The following is a 16373-nucleotide window of genomic DNA, read 5'->3' as shown; positions in this document are numbered from 1 at the left end:
TAAGACATAGCTCAGGTCACTAAGGCGATTTGGCCAACAACCAAACTGAATTGAACTGGGAAAATGCGAACAGCTGTGCTGCGAATCACTTGATAAGCTGATAAGCAATAGCTGCAATGGTACAGTGTTGATCGAATGGAGTGCGGCAGAGGTCTCTATCAGACAACATGGTGTTATTTTAATGGCTTTCGATACCCTATAGTGCAAGTGTATGTGGGTTTGATGACGTTGCAGTCAACTTAAAGCACCACTGAAACAACTTCCTGTTGCAGCATGAATTAATATAGATTCAAGCAGACGATAAACTGACGCTTTTAGCTTTATTTTCGTTTGCCAATTGTCGCACGACGTTTAGGGTGTCTGCTCGTCGGTCATGGCCGACTTAGGCACGCTTGTGCTGGCTCGCTGCCAACTAAGGTGCGGGCAAGCAAGACTTTTGACACCTCTCACGAGCGCTGAGGGCGCGGCCAGCTGGAGGGGCGTGCTAAGATTTGGGTACCCGAGCGGAGCCCAGCTCGGACGCCGTGTGTGGCGCACAGCAACGGGCGAGACATCATTCAAGTGGTTGGCAGCGGCTACACAAAAACGTAAAAGGAGACAATTAATATCAATGTTCAATCGAAAAGAAACTTCAATGCCACACACAATACCAACAACAACAATGAAATGATAGAGATGCAGGGGCCGCACGCAGGCTGGGAAATGCGTTAAGCAGGAAAACGCTTGAAACCTGAGGCAGCGGCAATCTGCTCGATTTACACACACATCAATAACAGATATATGTATATATCTAAACATACATGTGTGTGTGTGTGCGTGTACAGTCTCAAGCTCAGGGTGCTGGGCTCTTCAATTGAGCTGCGCATATGTTGCAAGTTGGATGTGGCAAGCCGTAAGCCAAACAGAAGCCAACTCCTGCACGATAATGCACGCAGTCAGTCGCTTCAAATGCACAATGAGCCTGATAATGAAATATAATTTATGTGCAACAGCTGGGGCGGCGGACGGTGCGGGGCGGCGTTGCCTGCATATCGATGTTTGTATTGGGCATATCAATATTTATATGAGTATCGGGGTGTGACTATATATATAAATATATATATTTTTTTCATTTTTTCTTGCCATTTGCCGCACAATTTGTCAGTTCGCTTGAAGCCAATGACAGCGCTCGGCCGCCCCCCTCGCAGAGCCAACGGAATTGCGACGCACGGCCTAACCACGACGGCGGTCATAAAAACCGATTGAATAGTTTGCGTTGCTGTTACCCTTTTGACTTTTGCAACCCCTGCGGCCACACAAACATCCTGTTTGCTCAACAATAAAATAATATCCTGTAATCCTGTGCGCGTGCTCTCAATTATGATGAAGCGCTTTTCTCAATTGCACTACGCTGCACACACACACACACACACACACACACACACACTGACGGAGACACACATGAGTGAATGGGAAAAACTGGCGAATGTCCTAGGGTGTCCTTTGCGTGTGCAAGTCTTCACATCAGCGCCAGATTGAACTGATTTCACTATCTGAAAGGAGGTTTGACTACGACATTCCACACTGCTTGACCATATCTATAAAGATCTATGTATATATACAGAGCACTATTCTTATGCGAGTTCCAGGCTTGCAGTTGCCAGTTAGGCTCACAGCCAGCCATAAACGATGCTTCCGACAGCAGTGACATATATAAACATTTGATTAGCTTAAAGAGCATGCATAAAAGCAAGTATTTTTATATAAAAAGTTTACTATTGTAGAGCATCAGCTGGTCGCACACACTTTCAAATATTTATCATTTATTTACTTGCTGCGACATTTGCGTAAAAAATGTACTCAACTCACGTAGAGGGAAATGCTGTGTAAATGGAATACAATGGAAAATTTTACGTTTTTCCGTTTTTAATTACGACGTAGAATGTATTTTTGGACACAAGAGCCACGTTAATTGTGTTCAGCTACTGGCAGCTTCTGTTTTGTCTTTCCTTTTTGCTTCACCTTTTTTTAAAGCCTCCTACCTTAAGTCTTATTTATTTATATCTTATTAGCATTTCTTTCATTTCATTTTCCCGACGAGAGAATTTGCCCAGAACTCCCGCCAGGAGGGCATTTGAAATACCTAATTGCAATTAATTGGCTAAATCAAATAGCCTTTGCCCTAATTGCTCAACAGTTTCAAAAGTAAACACCTATATATATACCTATATATATATATATATATATATATATGTATATAACTGCTTGAAAGAGACATCAAATGCAAAGTCTTAGTCACTCTTAGGCACATAAAAGGATAGTTAAATGGGCCAGGTATATTTCCATAGACACGTCTCTTGAACTTCACTTTTCCATTATGGCGAATATTAAATACGCTTTAGGCAACACACTCTATGTCAAACAATATACTCTATATATATTATCAAACTCCAATTGATAATATGGTAGTCAAAGACTTTTTATACAAAAATGCAAAGCTTAACCGAATCTTTCTAGAGAACTCAATGACGTAGTCTTGGCTGTTCAAATAGGAGCATTAAAAAATTACAATAAAATAATATTGGCTTAAACTGTGTGGTATCTGGTTTTAGCATATTCTGATTGTACTGAAAATGAGAATCGATAAAAATCGATAGTTCGATTTACTTTTTAAATCATAGCTTGATGAACATATCAAATTTACTGTGTGAAGATTTGGTATTTTCTGTATATTTGGTTTATTTGGTATATTTGTTTTATTTGGTATATTTGATATATTTGGTATATTTGGTATATTTGGTATATATTGGTAGATTTGGTATATTTCGGATTATGGATGCCAGCTCCTTTTGCGGTATTTCCTAGCCGTTCATGAGATGATGCTTGGCATAGCAGATCATTTAAATGAATGTGCCATAGGCATCACGCCACATCTTTATATGATTCAGCTCAATATGTGTCTAGATCTTCTTCAATATTTTTTCAGTTTGCGTCAATCTTATTATAAATGTTAGCTTGATATGCAAAAATAAACAAGTTCAAATATTTTAACAAGTAAATTAATTTTAAAATTATTGTTAAGCACTCTGCTACTGCAGAATGATTCATAATCGAATGGCAAGTCTGCTTACATATTTTTACATACAAATGCTTTCAATTGCTTAAGCAACTGCTGAAATATAGTTATCGCAAATAGTATCACTCTTGCCTGGTCGCCTAAGAAGAGCTTGTGAAGTGCTTCAAACAAGTAAAAATATGTTGAAAAATATATGTACCTGAGCTCAATTTGCATGGAAACAAATGTAGAAGACAACGCCTAAGACGGAAAACGAGAAATTATGCCAGAAGCTGGGACAGACAGCCTCGACTTCAGTCAGTATAAGGCTAAAGCTCATCACTTGAAGCAGCAAAAGAACTCTAGATTATCGTACTGCATAAGGCCTACTCATACATAATTGCATGTGTTGGTGTTAGTGCAGGTTTACTGTACTCAATGCTCTTTTGAAAAGGCTCTGCAGCTGCCTGGAACTGTCAGCTCACCCAGCGAGCGAATCAGTCTGTAATTTCGCGAACCGCATATCGAATTTCAGACGTGCTTAACACGCGTTTTGCAAAGCTCTTTGTGTGCACGAAGCCCTCGGCTGCACAGGGATATGAGAGCATGTACCTAATGAATGGCAGGTAAATGCATGCGCACATAGCACATGCATAGGCAGTTTTATAATACAGCAATCGTGCGTTGGGGTTCGATGTGAAGTGTGCAAATTTCGGTTTGCTGCTGGTCACGAGCTCAGCGCCTGGCATTGATTCGCTGCCGAGGGGATTAGTCGACATTTTCAGCCAGATAGCATAGCATACTTTTCGGGCCAGCAATCTGGACAATAATCAGCTTTTGAGCTGTCAAATAACTGCGTTTGTTTATTCATTTCTTTCGAGTGAACTTTGGCAGCTGATGCTCCCCTGACTCCGGGTTCACAGCGGCCAAGAGCCCTGCAGTAGCTCCAGCTGCGCCAGACTAGAAAATTAATAAATACAAGCGAGCTTCGAGTTCAGCAAACAAATGGGCAACGGCACAGGCAAAGGCAGTGGCAATTGTCAAAGCCGCAAGTCGAACGGCATCAGTTTCCATGGAAAACTGAAAATGAGTTTTCCATTGGGCTTGGCAAAATGCGCACGAGGCACGTGTTGTCGACTCGACATGACGACCAACTGCTCCACTTTATATAATTCACAATTTTTTCTTAGCTGTTTTGCTGTTGTTTTATTTTTTTTTGCTCTCCCAGCTGGTCAGCTCTCTGCCATTTGCTGGCATTTTTCTCCGATACCCTGTAGCCCTGCAGTGCAGCTAATGGGTATGAGTAGACAGTTGTTATTTACAGTCAGCTTATCAGCTGTGCTTTGCCCTTTAGCTTAACTTTATGGATCGTAAATTCTTATAAATTCATTTCTGATTTATTTCCTTAAGGAGTATGTGCACGTCGTGCATGAACCGTTAGAGAGCTTTTATGTTTCTTTGTTTTTGTTACTAGCCTTGCATAAAAAGTGTAGCTGCATCTGAAGCTGATGCTCAGCTGAAGCGGGCGCAATTTTTTGTGTTTTGCTGTTGCAGCTAATTCATGGAAACTTATGTTTAATGACAGCAACAAAAGCCAGCAGCAACTAAAAAAGTTGAAGTTCTTAAAAGGGCAATGCATGACTAGCGGATATGCTGTACCCGTGGAACAGTGATGCAACTGCAGTTGCTCAAAGTGTTGATAAGCAATCGCTTGTTATCTGTAGGAGCTTTCTCTATCTTATCTATCTCTTCTCTATCCTCTAAATGAATTGCTCAAAGTGTTGATGAGCAATCGCTTGTTATCTGCCTAGGCTATGATGTTTCAGCTCTGTAGGAGCCTTCTCTATCTTTAATGAATCCTTTTGCCTTTCTTTTAGTTTATTCCTTTTCTCTTTATCTCTCGCTATTCCAATCTACTTGTGATTCTGCTTATCAAACTCCATTTTCTATTATTCAATTCCCTATCTCTTGTCATTTTTCTTACTCCCTCTGCCTCTATCTCTAGGTCACTTTTTTTCTCTCCCTATCTCTCTCTTTCTATCTATCGATCTATCTCTCTTTGTCCTTATCTAACTGTCTATTTATAGTACTAATTTTTTCCTCTCTTTCTCTATGTCCCTCTATTTATCGATATATCGATCTCTCCCTCTCTCTAGCACTCTATCAATTTATCACTCTATCTCTCTCTCTCTCTCTCTCTCTTTCTCTTCCTCTCCCTCTATCTCGCTATGTTAATCTATCTGTCTCTCCCTATTTATCGTTATAAATTTTATTAAATTGTTTAGTTTTTCTGTCCCTCTCTCTCTGTCTGTTTCTCTCTCTCTCTCTCTCTTTCTCTTCCTCTCCCTCTATCTCGCTATGTTAATCTATCTGTCTCTCCCTATTTATCGATATATTTTATTTAGTTTTTCTATCTCTCTCTCTCCCTCACTCCCTCTCTCTCTCTCTGTGTCTACATATCTCTCTGATTGTTTCTTTTTTTCTCTGTCTTTCTTTCTCACCCTTTCTCTCTCGATCTTTCTATATATCTGTATCTCTTATTGTATTCCCCTCTCTTTTCCTCTCGCTCTCCCTACTTCTGTATCTCCCCTCTTCGCTCTTCCTATGACTATCTTGAGTACTTATTATTGGCTGACTTCAGACTGTTGCAGACATAATTCAATATTTTCAATGAGTACAGGGTATACAGAAAAGCAAAAAAAAAGAGAATAAATAAGTAAACAACATGGGCGAATTGCGGACTGTGACGGTGCCTGCGCATTCTCGTTTCTCATTAAAAGCAAATTTGCCTGGGCGACAACAACAATAACTGACCCACACTTAACTGTGTTAATAAGACCAAGTCGACGTTGCATGTGGACTTTGCGTTGTCTGAGAATGCGGGCGTTGCGTGGGCGTGCAACGGCAACGGCAACGAAACCGAAAGTGCAACTTGCATTTAGTAGTGGCCGAGTTGGTGGCAATTGTCAGTTGGCTGGCAGCTTTATGACACCTGGCATGCAATTACGTCCATGATAGGCGACTTGTAATGGAATTCTTGTGCCGTTTCATTATGCAATGCCAGGCTTGCAGATGGCTAGACCAGCGATAGAGATCGACGTGGAAATAGGGAACGGAAATGGCAAACGAATTCTGTACAGCATACGCCGGCTTTCTACAAACTTTCCTGTCTGCCCCCTCGATGTTCAACAGCTTCCGGCTGGCAGCTGTCTACCGTCTGCCGTCTGCCGTCTGACGTCTGCTGGCTGCTGGCTGCTGGCTGCTGGCTGCTGTCGACTGTCTGCTGTCTGCCCAAGATGCATAAATCATGTGCTAGCCAAATCAGGCGGCCCACTGGCAACGGCATCATCGCCCCAATCAAATCAAGAGCGACCACATTTGCCAGCCACACACGACACCAAAACGTTTTGTGCCACAAAATGCTGGCCATACGCTTTTTGGTAGCGTCGATTTGGCCAACTCAGAGCCGACCAACCAGTCAGCCAGTCAGCCAGTCAGCCGGCCGGCTAAGTAAGTATTTCAAGTCAATCCAGTTGCAATCGCTGACAGCCTAACACAAAAACTTAATTAAAAGCCAGACCCCCACTATGTACACACAGCGAGCGGGAGGGCGAACGGGACAGATGAGAGAGCGAGACAGACAGAGTTAGGGAGAGACACAGAGGCGCGTATGGCTCGAATCGAGTCAGTTTCCCTTGCCAGTGGGCCAGTGTGGCACACATTCGGCTCTTGTGGAAATACTCTGGCAGAGGGTATCTCACGCCTGCCACCAAATATGTAACGCAAAGGCAAGTTAATAAATAAATTTCTAATAATTGTCAGCTAGATAAACACATAAATATCGAATAACCATTTACGGCACTGAAAGTCTTGTTAGCAAGCCTAAAGTGAGTTTCTGGTTCTGTTTTCGTTTCTGTTTCAAATTTAGATTTGGCTGCGACTGTGACTGTGGCGAAAGTAATGCGGTCGCCTGTACCTGGGTCAACGGTGCGTATGAGCAATGCGGACGGTCAACTAACAATTGGCAACAGCCAGCAGGCAGCAGGCAATAGGCAATAGGCAACAGGCAACAGGCAACAGGCAACAGGCGACCAGCAACTGGCAGTTGGCCAATTATCAGCTGTAGGTGGCATTCTACAGACCCAGTTGCAATCTGAGACGCTGATCGGTGCATGCAATGTGCCCGCTTGAACCGTATAGCACGTTAAGTGGAGCAGCGAAAAGAATACCACGGAAACAAGGCAAAAACTAAACAAAAGTGTGACTCTCGTGGCGAGTGACAGACGAATGCGAGTCTGCTGCATCAGACTTTGGCTGCCTGCGGCACTTAATTAGAAAAGTAACGCGAAAAATTTGCCAACTATTTTACAATGTGGCGGCTTTTTAATTGGCCGCAGCCAGATGTTGCATAATGTGCCGGGGATTGCCCCAAAATGATGCAGCATCAACAACAACTGGCTAAAAGCAGAAACGTGTTGGCACACACACACACACACACACACACACACACACACACACACACACACACACACACACACACACACACACACACACACACACACACACACACACACACACACACACACACACACACACACACACACACACACACACACACAGACACATATATATAGCTCTTTTCAAGCCGCATCGTCAGCTTCTAGGCCCCGCCGCCCCTTCGCCTCGGCCAGCTTCATTTCATTTTGCGCCAAGGCGGCGTCTTAATGGTGTCAACACCGTCCGCCAACTGCTGGCAAGACTGGAAGCGACTAGCAGCCACTGAAAGCATCGACAATTGTCCAAAATATATATTGGCTTTCTTTGCCATTGACAGCGATAATTGGCCAAATCGTGGCCAGAACCGTTCGACTTTATGGGGATGCAGCTCTTAGCCGCTTGCTGACAATTTGACAGCGCGCGGGCAGCCCGAGTGGCTGCAGCCGAATATATCATTTATCACTCGACCGTGGCCTCAAATCCATGTGCCTTCGATAGCAGCTCTCATTAAATACTCGGCCAGATATGCAAATCAGCCAGGCCAGGCCTAGGCAGTCGAGCATTAGCGTTCCAGATTAATTGATAATTCGATAATCAAAGTGTCACAAAGCATATTTATTAAGCATCAGCTTGCGTGTTGTCGACTCGATTAGAAACTCCAAATGGCAAAAGGCATAAATTAGGCGTATGATCAGCCAACAGTGTTTCAACTCAAATAGACAAACAACTTTGAACTGGGAGTTAAACCAACATGCGTAGAGAAGGACGACAGGTCGCCCTTCTTGGGCTCTAACTGGTCAACTACTGAGGGTATGGCTCTCAGGCTGTTCATAATTTTTACTGATTTTTTATGGACAGACAGACGAAACAGTCTTCACTTCGTTAAGAAGTATAAAGAGAAGGCAGTATTCTTTCTTGATTATCATTAAAGATGTTTATTTATTGATTTGAGCACATATAAAGGCACTTCCAAGGCGTATTCAGTCGGTCACATGGCAGCTTACAGCAGCTTGTGCTGTACTCACTCTGCAGGAGAATACTCAGAGCGGCTCTAGCGATTAGATAGATAGGTGAGAAGAGCGATCTATGTTGTACGTGCTACAGCGATCAGGTGGACGATCAGATGGAGAAGTGAGAACAGTGATCTGTGGTGAGTGAGAGTGATCTCACGAGAGCTATACAGACGAGCTATACAGATCAGATGGACGAGTGAAAAGAGCGATCTATGCTGTACGTGCTACGGAGATTAGATGGACAAGTGAGAAGAGCGATCTGTGATGAGTGAGAGTGATCTGTGCTGTACTCAGACGAGCTATACAGATCAGATGGACGAGTGAGAAGAGCGATCTGTAAGTGCTACAGAGATCAGATGGTCGATCAGGTGAACAAATGAGAACAGTGATCTGTGATGAGTGAGAGTGATCTCACGAGAGCTATACAGACGAGATATACAGATCAGATGGACGAGTGAGAAGAGCGATCTATGCTGTACGTGCTACAGAGATCAGATGGATGATCAGATGGACGATCAGATGGACGATCAGATGGAGAAGTGAGAACAGTGATCTGTGATGAGTGAGAGTGATCTGTGCTGTACTCAGACGATACAGATCAGATGAACGAGTGAGAAGAGCGATCTGTACGTGCTACAGAAATCAGATGGACGATCAGGTGGACAAATGAGAACAGTGATCTGTGATGAGAGAGAGTGATCTCACGAGAGCTATACAGACGAGCTATACAGATCAAAAGGACAAGTGAGAAGAGCGATCTATGCTGTACGTGCTACAGAGATCAGATGGATGATCAGATGGACGATCAGATGGACGATCAGTTGGACGATCAGATGGACGATCAGATGGAGAAGTGAGAACAGTGATCTGTGATGAGTGAGAGTGATCTGTGCTGTACTCATTCGAGCCATACAGATCCGATGGACGAGTGAGAAGAGCGATCTAAGCTGTACGTGCTACAGAGATCAGATGGATGATCAGATGCACGATCAGGTGGACAAATGAGAACAGTGATCTGTGATGAGTGAGAGTGATCTCACGAGAGCTATACAGACGAGCTATACAGATCAAAAGGACAAGTGAGAAGAGCAATCTATGCTGTACGTGCTACGGAGATCAGATGGAGAAGTGAGAGCAGTGATCTGTGATGTACTCTGACGAGCTACAACGATCTGAGCTGCTCTCTTTCTCTGAGTATCCTACCACTGGATGTGGAGTGGCTCAAGAAGCAGCTGCAACATCTTTTCTCATATCTTATATCTATTGCCATTTTCCAATTCATATGCTCGATTCCTCAACGCTCCTCGCAGACCACTGAAAGGCGTCAGCAGGTGGCCGTGAATAACATGCTTATGCTTGAACAGATTACTCAACTAGTCAATAGTTCCAAGTAGCCCACGCATTAGCTTTTAGCTTTCAATAGTTATCTGTCGCTTCATTTGTCAGCAGGCTTGTTGAGCGTGCGCGTGCGGATAGTTAGCTCATTATCAAGGGGCATAACTTATGAATGTCAGCAATCTAGCATTCTACGCTGCGTTATCTGTCAGCAGTCACAGTTACAGTTATAGTTGCGGGCGGGTAGGAGAGATGTCCAAGCAATAAACCTGTCGGATCCACTCCACAGCTGTTTAATATCATTGCCATATGCATGATTACCAAACCCTAAAACCGCAAAGCAAAAACAATGAACGACAGCAACAGCAACAGCAAGAGCATTTATATAGAAGATATGTTTGTCGACTTTTTGGGGTGTACAACGGTACGTATACGCGCTGCTATTTTGCATGCCTTCACATTAGATAAGTTAAGATTGGCGATTGTCGGTTACATTGTTGTCGCTTTTGCCGCTGCTATTGCGGTTGTAATTATGCAAATTTTTTAACAACCTCTAAATACGGCAACGGCAACATTTTCATTTTCAGTTTCCACTTTTTTGCGCTATTGTATTTTTGGCTTGAATTTTTAATTAACATTGCGCATACGCCACATGCACCCCGAAACAAATACAAAAACCAAAACAAACCAAAAAAAAGCGAAACATAAAGTTAGCTGCCGAACGGGCCGAATCTTGAGCCAAGCGGCACCTTTTTAAGAGGTGTGTGTTGTTGTTGTTGGCTTTGTAAAAATGTATGCCAAATAGTAAATGCAGCTAAAAATGAAATAACGAGAACACTTTTTATATGCAAACATGGGCTAAACACTTTCACTACAGCAGCAACGGCACCAGCAAAAACTGCAACGAGCAGGCAACACGAATTTCGTGTCGTAAAGCTCTCAACGAGTACCGCGTCCGAGTGGGTGGCAGAGCGCGCAGCGGCAACCGCAGTTGAGCAACGGAGTCGGCCGGCGTATGCTAGAGTGGTGCAATGCACTTACGAGTGCGAGTGCCGGCGAGCATCGAGATGCACATGAAATGGGATTTCGACTCGGGACTTGGACATGGAAATGGAGAAATGAGCATGGGCAATGCCAGTTGCAATGGGCTTGGGCCAGTTGCAGTCGCAGTCGCTGCTGCTGCTGCTGCGGCTGCTGCTGCTGTCACATTTGCAATTAACTCACGAGGCGACGACATTGATTAACGAGGCGTTTTTAAGCGGCACTCAAACACGCGCTAATGTCGCGACAGACAACAATAACAAACAGCAACAGCAGCAGCAGCAGCAGCAGCAACAATAGCAACAGCTGACGTTCGACAGGCCACATACACAAAGAGCCACACACACGCACAATCCCAATCACAATGGCGATAGCTGAGTGCAATGCATTCCGCATGCTGCCATAAGCGACTGCGTGTATCTCATAGATACAGATACAAATGGCATCCCATCCAGCTAGATGCTGACTGAACACTGTTCAATTGTTAGCAATGTTTGCTAATTGAATTGAATGACCACTTAGCTGCTTAGGATAAGTCCAAAATTAGTTAACAATTGATGTGACCCAAGCACACGCAGCTAAAGCTGTCACACACACACACACACACACATTTAGCAGAATTCGCTATGAAGTTCATTTATTAATTACATTCTTTTGGATTACTTTTTTTTTCTTTTTCGCTTTGTGTCGAATGAAATGAATAAGCGGAAGCAAAGGAAAAAGAACAAAAGCCGATTCGGCCAGCGTTAAGGAAGTTTACTTGAATACCCTGTAATTGTTGGCAGTTGACGTTGCCAGCATTAAGTACGTGTACCTTAGTACCCTGTAAATAATGGCATTTGCCTAAAGAGGTCAATTGCCAGCGCTACCTGTACTTTAATACTCTGTAATTGTGGACAAATAACGTTAAGTACTTGTCTTTTAATACCCTGTAATCGTTGACATTTGGTAGCAGATTGCTCTAGAAAAACTTTATCGAATCGACTCAATCTGCCAAGATCTTAAGTTACTTATTTACAGGGTACTCTCTAGTCGGTCTCTGCCATCCAGTCATTCATACTTGCTTAATTTATTACATGCGCTTACTATAGTATATGGCCATAGAGCTATTGCCCGTGACTCTGCCGAGGCATACGCGAGGTGAACTCTAGCTGAGTGATGACCCGAATGTACATAGACATTCATGCATGCATACATCATACATACATCATGCACATACACAATTGACACTGCAGTGGCTCAGCATGGAAGCGATGTCAATTAATTTGGCGCTGGCCAGCGACTGCCTCTGCACTTGGGGGCCTCACAGATAGAAGAGGAGAGCAGGAAAAGCTAACAGAGTTTTCGAGCGAATCAATTGGAATGGGAACAGAATAGGTTCGATGGAAAATGGTTTTCTAAAGGAGTGTCACTAGACCAACTGCCAGAAAACCAAGTTAGCAAGTGATCTGAGAAGACTTGGAGTGATTTTGGCAAAGGTCCGAAAGCGCCTTTTGTTGATGCCGACGAACTGAGTGAATCTGGAAAGCGGCAATGCCACACAAAATTGAAGCGACCTGGCCAATTGGCCTTATTCCACATGCAAGCGGTCAAGAATAACAATTAAAGAGAGGCAAAATAGGCCTACGCTCATCAGGTTCATTGTATCTGGAAGAAGTAGAAAACTTATTCCAGAACTGTAGTCCGGCTTAGCCAAGATTAAGCGAAAATTTGAATGTGCTTTCGAATGTAAATATGATATATATAAATGAATTGCATTATATAACTATTAATTGCACTCCTTATCGACATAGAGGAAGCAAAGGTAGTTCAAAGTGAAATCAGCATTTCAACAGAAGTTTCAATGGCTATGCTAGTTCTGTGTGTATTTATTCCCACATTTTATAATAATATAATATTGATAAATATTTTAAACAATTTCTTTCGTTTAACGCCTCCTTTGGGTGAGGTCAGTGCCGCTCTACCTGAGCACTTCGCATTCGCATTCGCTTTCGATCTCGTTTACTGCTGCTTAGCATTTGCTCTCTCTTCACGCTTCGCATACGTATTGCGGCTGTACATCTGTGTGTGTATCTGGTTGTATTGCTATTGTTAGTGCTAGTGTTATTGTTATTGTTATTGTTATTGTTATTGCTATTGCCAAGCCATTGTGGTTGATGTTGTTATTATAATAGCTGCAAGCTTTTAATTAATTTGTGTCTGCTCTTTCGTTTCTACACTCTCGCCGAGGGTATTACCATTGTCTCGCTCCGTGTGCACAGCACTTGACTTTTAACCTCGTCAAATATGTATGCATATGCATCTATATGTCTATCTTTACTCGTGATCAGAGCCACTATCGATGTGCCGAAACTTGGCAGCGATTCAACTTTTAAATGCATTCGCAAGGGTATTTCACAAATCAATTCTTTCTTTATGAATGATATATATTATATTATTTATTACATACATACACATACACATGCACACGTATACACATACGAATAGTTTGCTACGCACCAGCAACAATAAAAACAATTACAATAACATTAGTCACTGCAAAGCAAAATTCAGCAAAAAAAAAATATATATAAAAAATATAAAGATATATATGTATATATATATATATATAAATGTACATATCTATATATATATATATGTATATAGGTATGCTTGTATTGAAGCTGCGGGCAGGGCGCGCAGATCGAGCCATGTGAGTGCAAAAGAAATGTGAACGAAGGCGTTGCCCATAAACAAGTTAGCTGATTCATTTGGCCTGCAGCTGTTTTGGCTATGACCAAATGGTTACTGGCCCGCTAAATTGGCAAGAACCTGCCACAAATTACGTTTTGTTTAGCCAAGCACGGAGCAATAAGCCACATCTAAATGCTTTCAGAATATCCCACAAAGGCAAAGCAAAAGAAAAAAAAAACTGCAAGTTAACAGTCAGCTGACTGCGAAAAAAACAACAAAACAAAAATAAATACTTATGAACAATTCATGAATTAATAATTAAATTTATTTAAAATTGAAAATAATTTGTGAGCAAAGGAAAACTTCTTTGACTTTGCTTGGAAATGTGTTTGATTGCAAAAGATATTGATGCAGTTGGTTTTAGATATAGTCCTACGATTCCTGCGATTTCACATAGGGAAAAGTGTATATAGACCTGTTACACTGTGCATCTTGTTGTACGTCTGTTTGTCCCGAGCTAAAGACTAGCAACTTTGTATATTTGCCACTCGAAGTCATAGAAGTCATGCTCGCGAGCTACGCTGCTATACAAGATACAACAGAAACTCTTATTAAAGCAGCGAGAGATCGAAATTCGGAATATAAACTTGCCAACATAGCTCTCAGATATAGAGTGGATATACCTTAGTCCAATGAGGGCATATCAAAGCGTACAGAACTTTATCTTCCACGGTTTTTTTTGCAGCTAGCAACTTGACCTATTCTATAGATTTATCGAGCAAATCTCCATAATTTGAGAGTTAAATTAACACGTGAACGGGTATTATGCAGTCGATGACTGCCCGACTGCAACTTGCTTACTTTTTATTAAGTTGAATCCATTCTGATGTGCCAAGGACTAAGGATTGATTGAGGCTCTAGAGCTGAGCTGCAGACACAACCAGTTAATAAATGTAATTTAAATTGAAATATAAATATTAATGATTTTTACTTTAGTTAAACTATTAGTTAGGGCAGCTTAAATATACTATATATATATATAATTCATATTAGCTTCGCCATGTCGAAGTAGAGCAATTCAAATTTGTTGAGCTTATAAATTAAAAATAATACGCACATTTTAGGAGAATAACGCCGTTGCCCTGCTGATTGCGATTCAGACCAAGATTATTACGCATCAGTGACTGATGCTGATGCTGATGATGAGTGCCATCCAGTGCGGATTTGATTAAGTGGAAAGCCATCATTGAAATGCATCACACGACTACGTACTATTTGAAGATGCTGCTTATGTTTGCTATATATGCAAGTGTTCCGATCACTGCCAGCTTAACTTTTGTCTTCTTTTACTGTGCTCTGCATAGGTGCGCAAGTGTGTGTGTGTGTGTGTGTGTGTCTGTCTCTATTTGTGTGTGTTTGTTAGGTAATGGAAATAAATATTGTAGCGGGTCATCGCCTAGCGATGATTATCAAGCATTGCAAAATCTGAGATCAGCCACCAAAATATTGCTTTAAACATTTTTCTATTTGAATTGTTAATGAATCGACAGCTTCTATACAAGGCAAAGAGAGTATATTGGCACTCGCACTGACTCTGGATGGCAGCGAAATTCTAGAAAATTCATTGCCTTTGCGCTGGGCTGTTCACAAAGTTGCGAGCGGGAATTAGGCAGTCGGGTGTTGGCCTTTGCTTGCCTTTTTAATGTATTTGCTCCCCAAGTACTTAAAATGCGCTCGACTGATAATGCGAAGTTGTCGACGGCGGCTGCTAAGTTTGCAGCTCAAATTAATTAGTTGTCGATTTATTTTTGAATACTTATGAGAGTATGAACAAATGTATGTACAAACATATATGTGTACGTACATATATATATACATATATGTTGCCAGCGACAACGCAGCGCAAAGGTCTCCCCCAGAGTGAAAAATCGTTGAGCTGACTGCAGCGCTATTGTGAATAGGTCGACGGGATCGACGGGTTCGGCCAGGTCGAGTTTGGCTGTATTGCAACAATGACAACAACAACAACAACAACAAAAACAACACACAGATGCACACATGCAGGATTAGCACACAGACACATAGAGACTCACAGATTATTTGGCACTACGCGCGCATCCCTGAATAAAACACTTGCACTTGCACTTTAGTCATTGCACTCACAATGAGAGTCAAAAAACGCGAAGAAGCAGAAACTGAAAGAGATGAACACTCTCACACTATGCAAGTTCGTCTTTGTGTGTGTGTGCACGCTCTATTATTTGTGGAGATAAAAACAGTACGAAAAAAAAACAAAAAAATATATATATATATTTATATATGTATGAATGATGGCGCGGCGTGGCAAACATGCGGCAAGCACGACAAGATCGATTCTACTGAATCCACCATGCGCCGATAAATGGGAATGGAGCCCCAAAATGAGCCGCCAACAACAGCAGCGACAACAACAACAGCAGCAACAACAACAACAACAATAGCGACTACTAAAAAACGGCAAGCGAAACCAAAACGACGCTGACGAGGCGACGACGACAGCGACGCGATTGTCCAACGACGAGCGAGCGAGCCAGCGGAGCATGTGCCACAAAAATTATCACGCTGGCTGGCTGCTTGCATATGCAAGTGTGTGCCCGTGTGTATGTGGAGTCTGTGAGGGGGGCTTGTAGGTGCAAGTAAGATAAGACAGTCTGTTGCGCTCACAACTTAACTTTATTGACTGAAGTCCTATGACAAGACTGAAGACAGAAAACAGTGCTCTAGGATATAGTTTTTCTAGT

The 16373-nt window shown here is 42.3% G+C and overlaps 1 protein-coding gene across 1 annotated transcript in view; it reads right to left on the bottom strand.

Annotated features, from left to right (window-relative positions):
• The window catches only part of LOC111596592, an 81661-nt gene extending 65880 nt beyond the window's left edge, over positions 1-15781 (bottom strand). The window contains exons 1-2 of the mRNA XM_030224052.1: positions 15687-15781; positions 14711-14995 (exon numbers count right to left, since the gene is read on the bottom strand). Of these exons, the coding sequence (XP_030079912.1) occupies positions 14711-14840 (130 nt within the window). The 5' untranslated portion in view covers positions 14841-14995; positions 15687-15781. The remainder of the gene's footprint in view (positions 1-14710; positions 14996-15686) is intronic.
• Between the last annotated feature and the right edge of the window lie 592 nt (positions 15782-16373).

This window comes from Drosophila hydei, unplaced genomic scaffold, assembly GCF_003285905.1.
Source record: "Drosophila hydei strain 15085-1641.00,03,60 unplaced genomic scaffold, DhydRS2 tig00000343-arrow-arrow-pilon, whole genome shotgun sequence".
NCBI classification, from domain to species: domain Eukaryota; kingdom Metazoa; phylum Arthropoda; class Insecta; order Diptera; family Drosophilidae; genus Drosophila; species Drosophila hydei.
The sequence above is the reverse complement of the archived record's forward strand: the minus strand, read 5'-3'. Positions and strand labels throughout refer to the sequence as shown.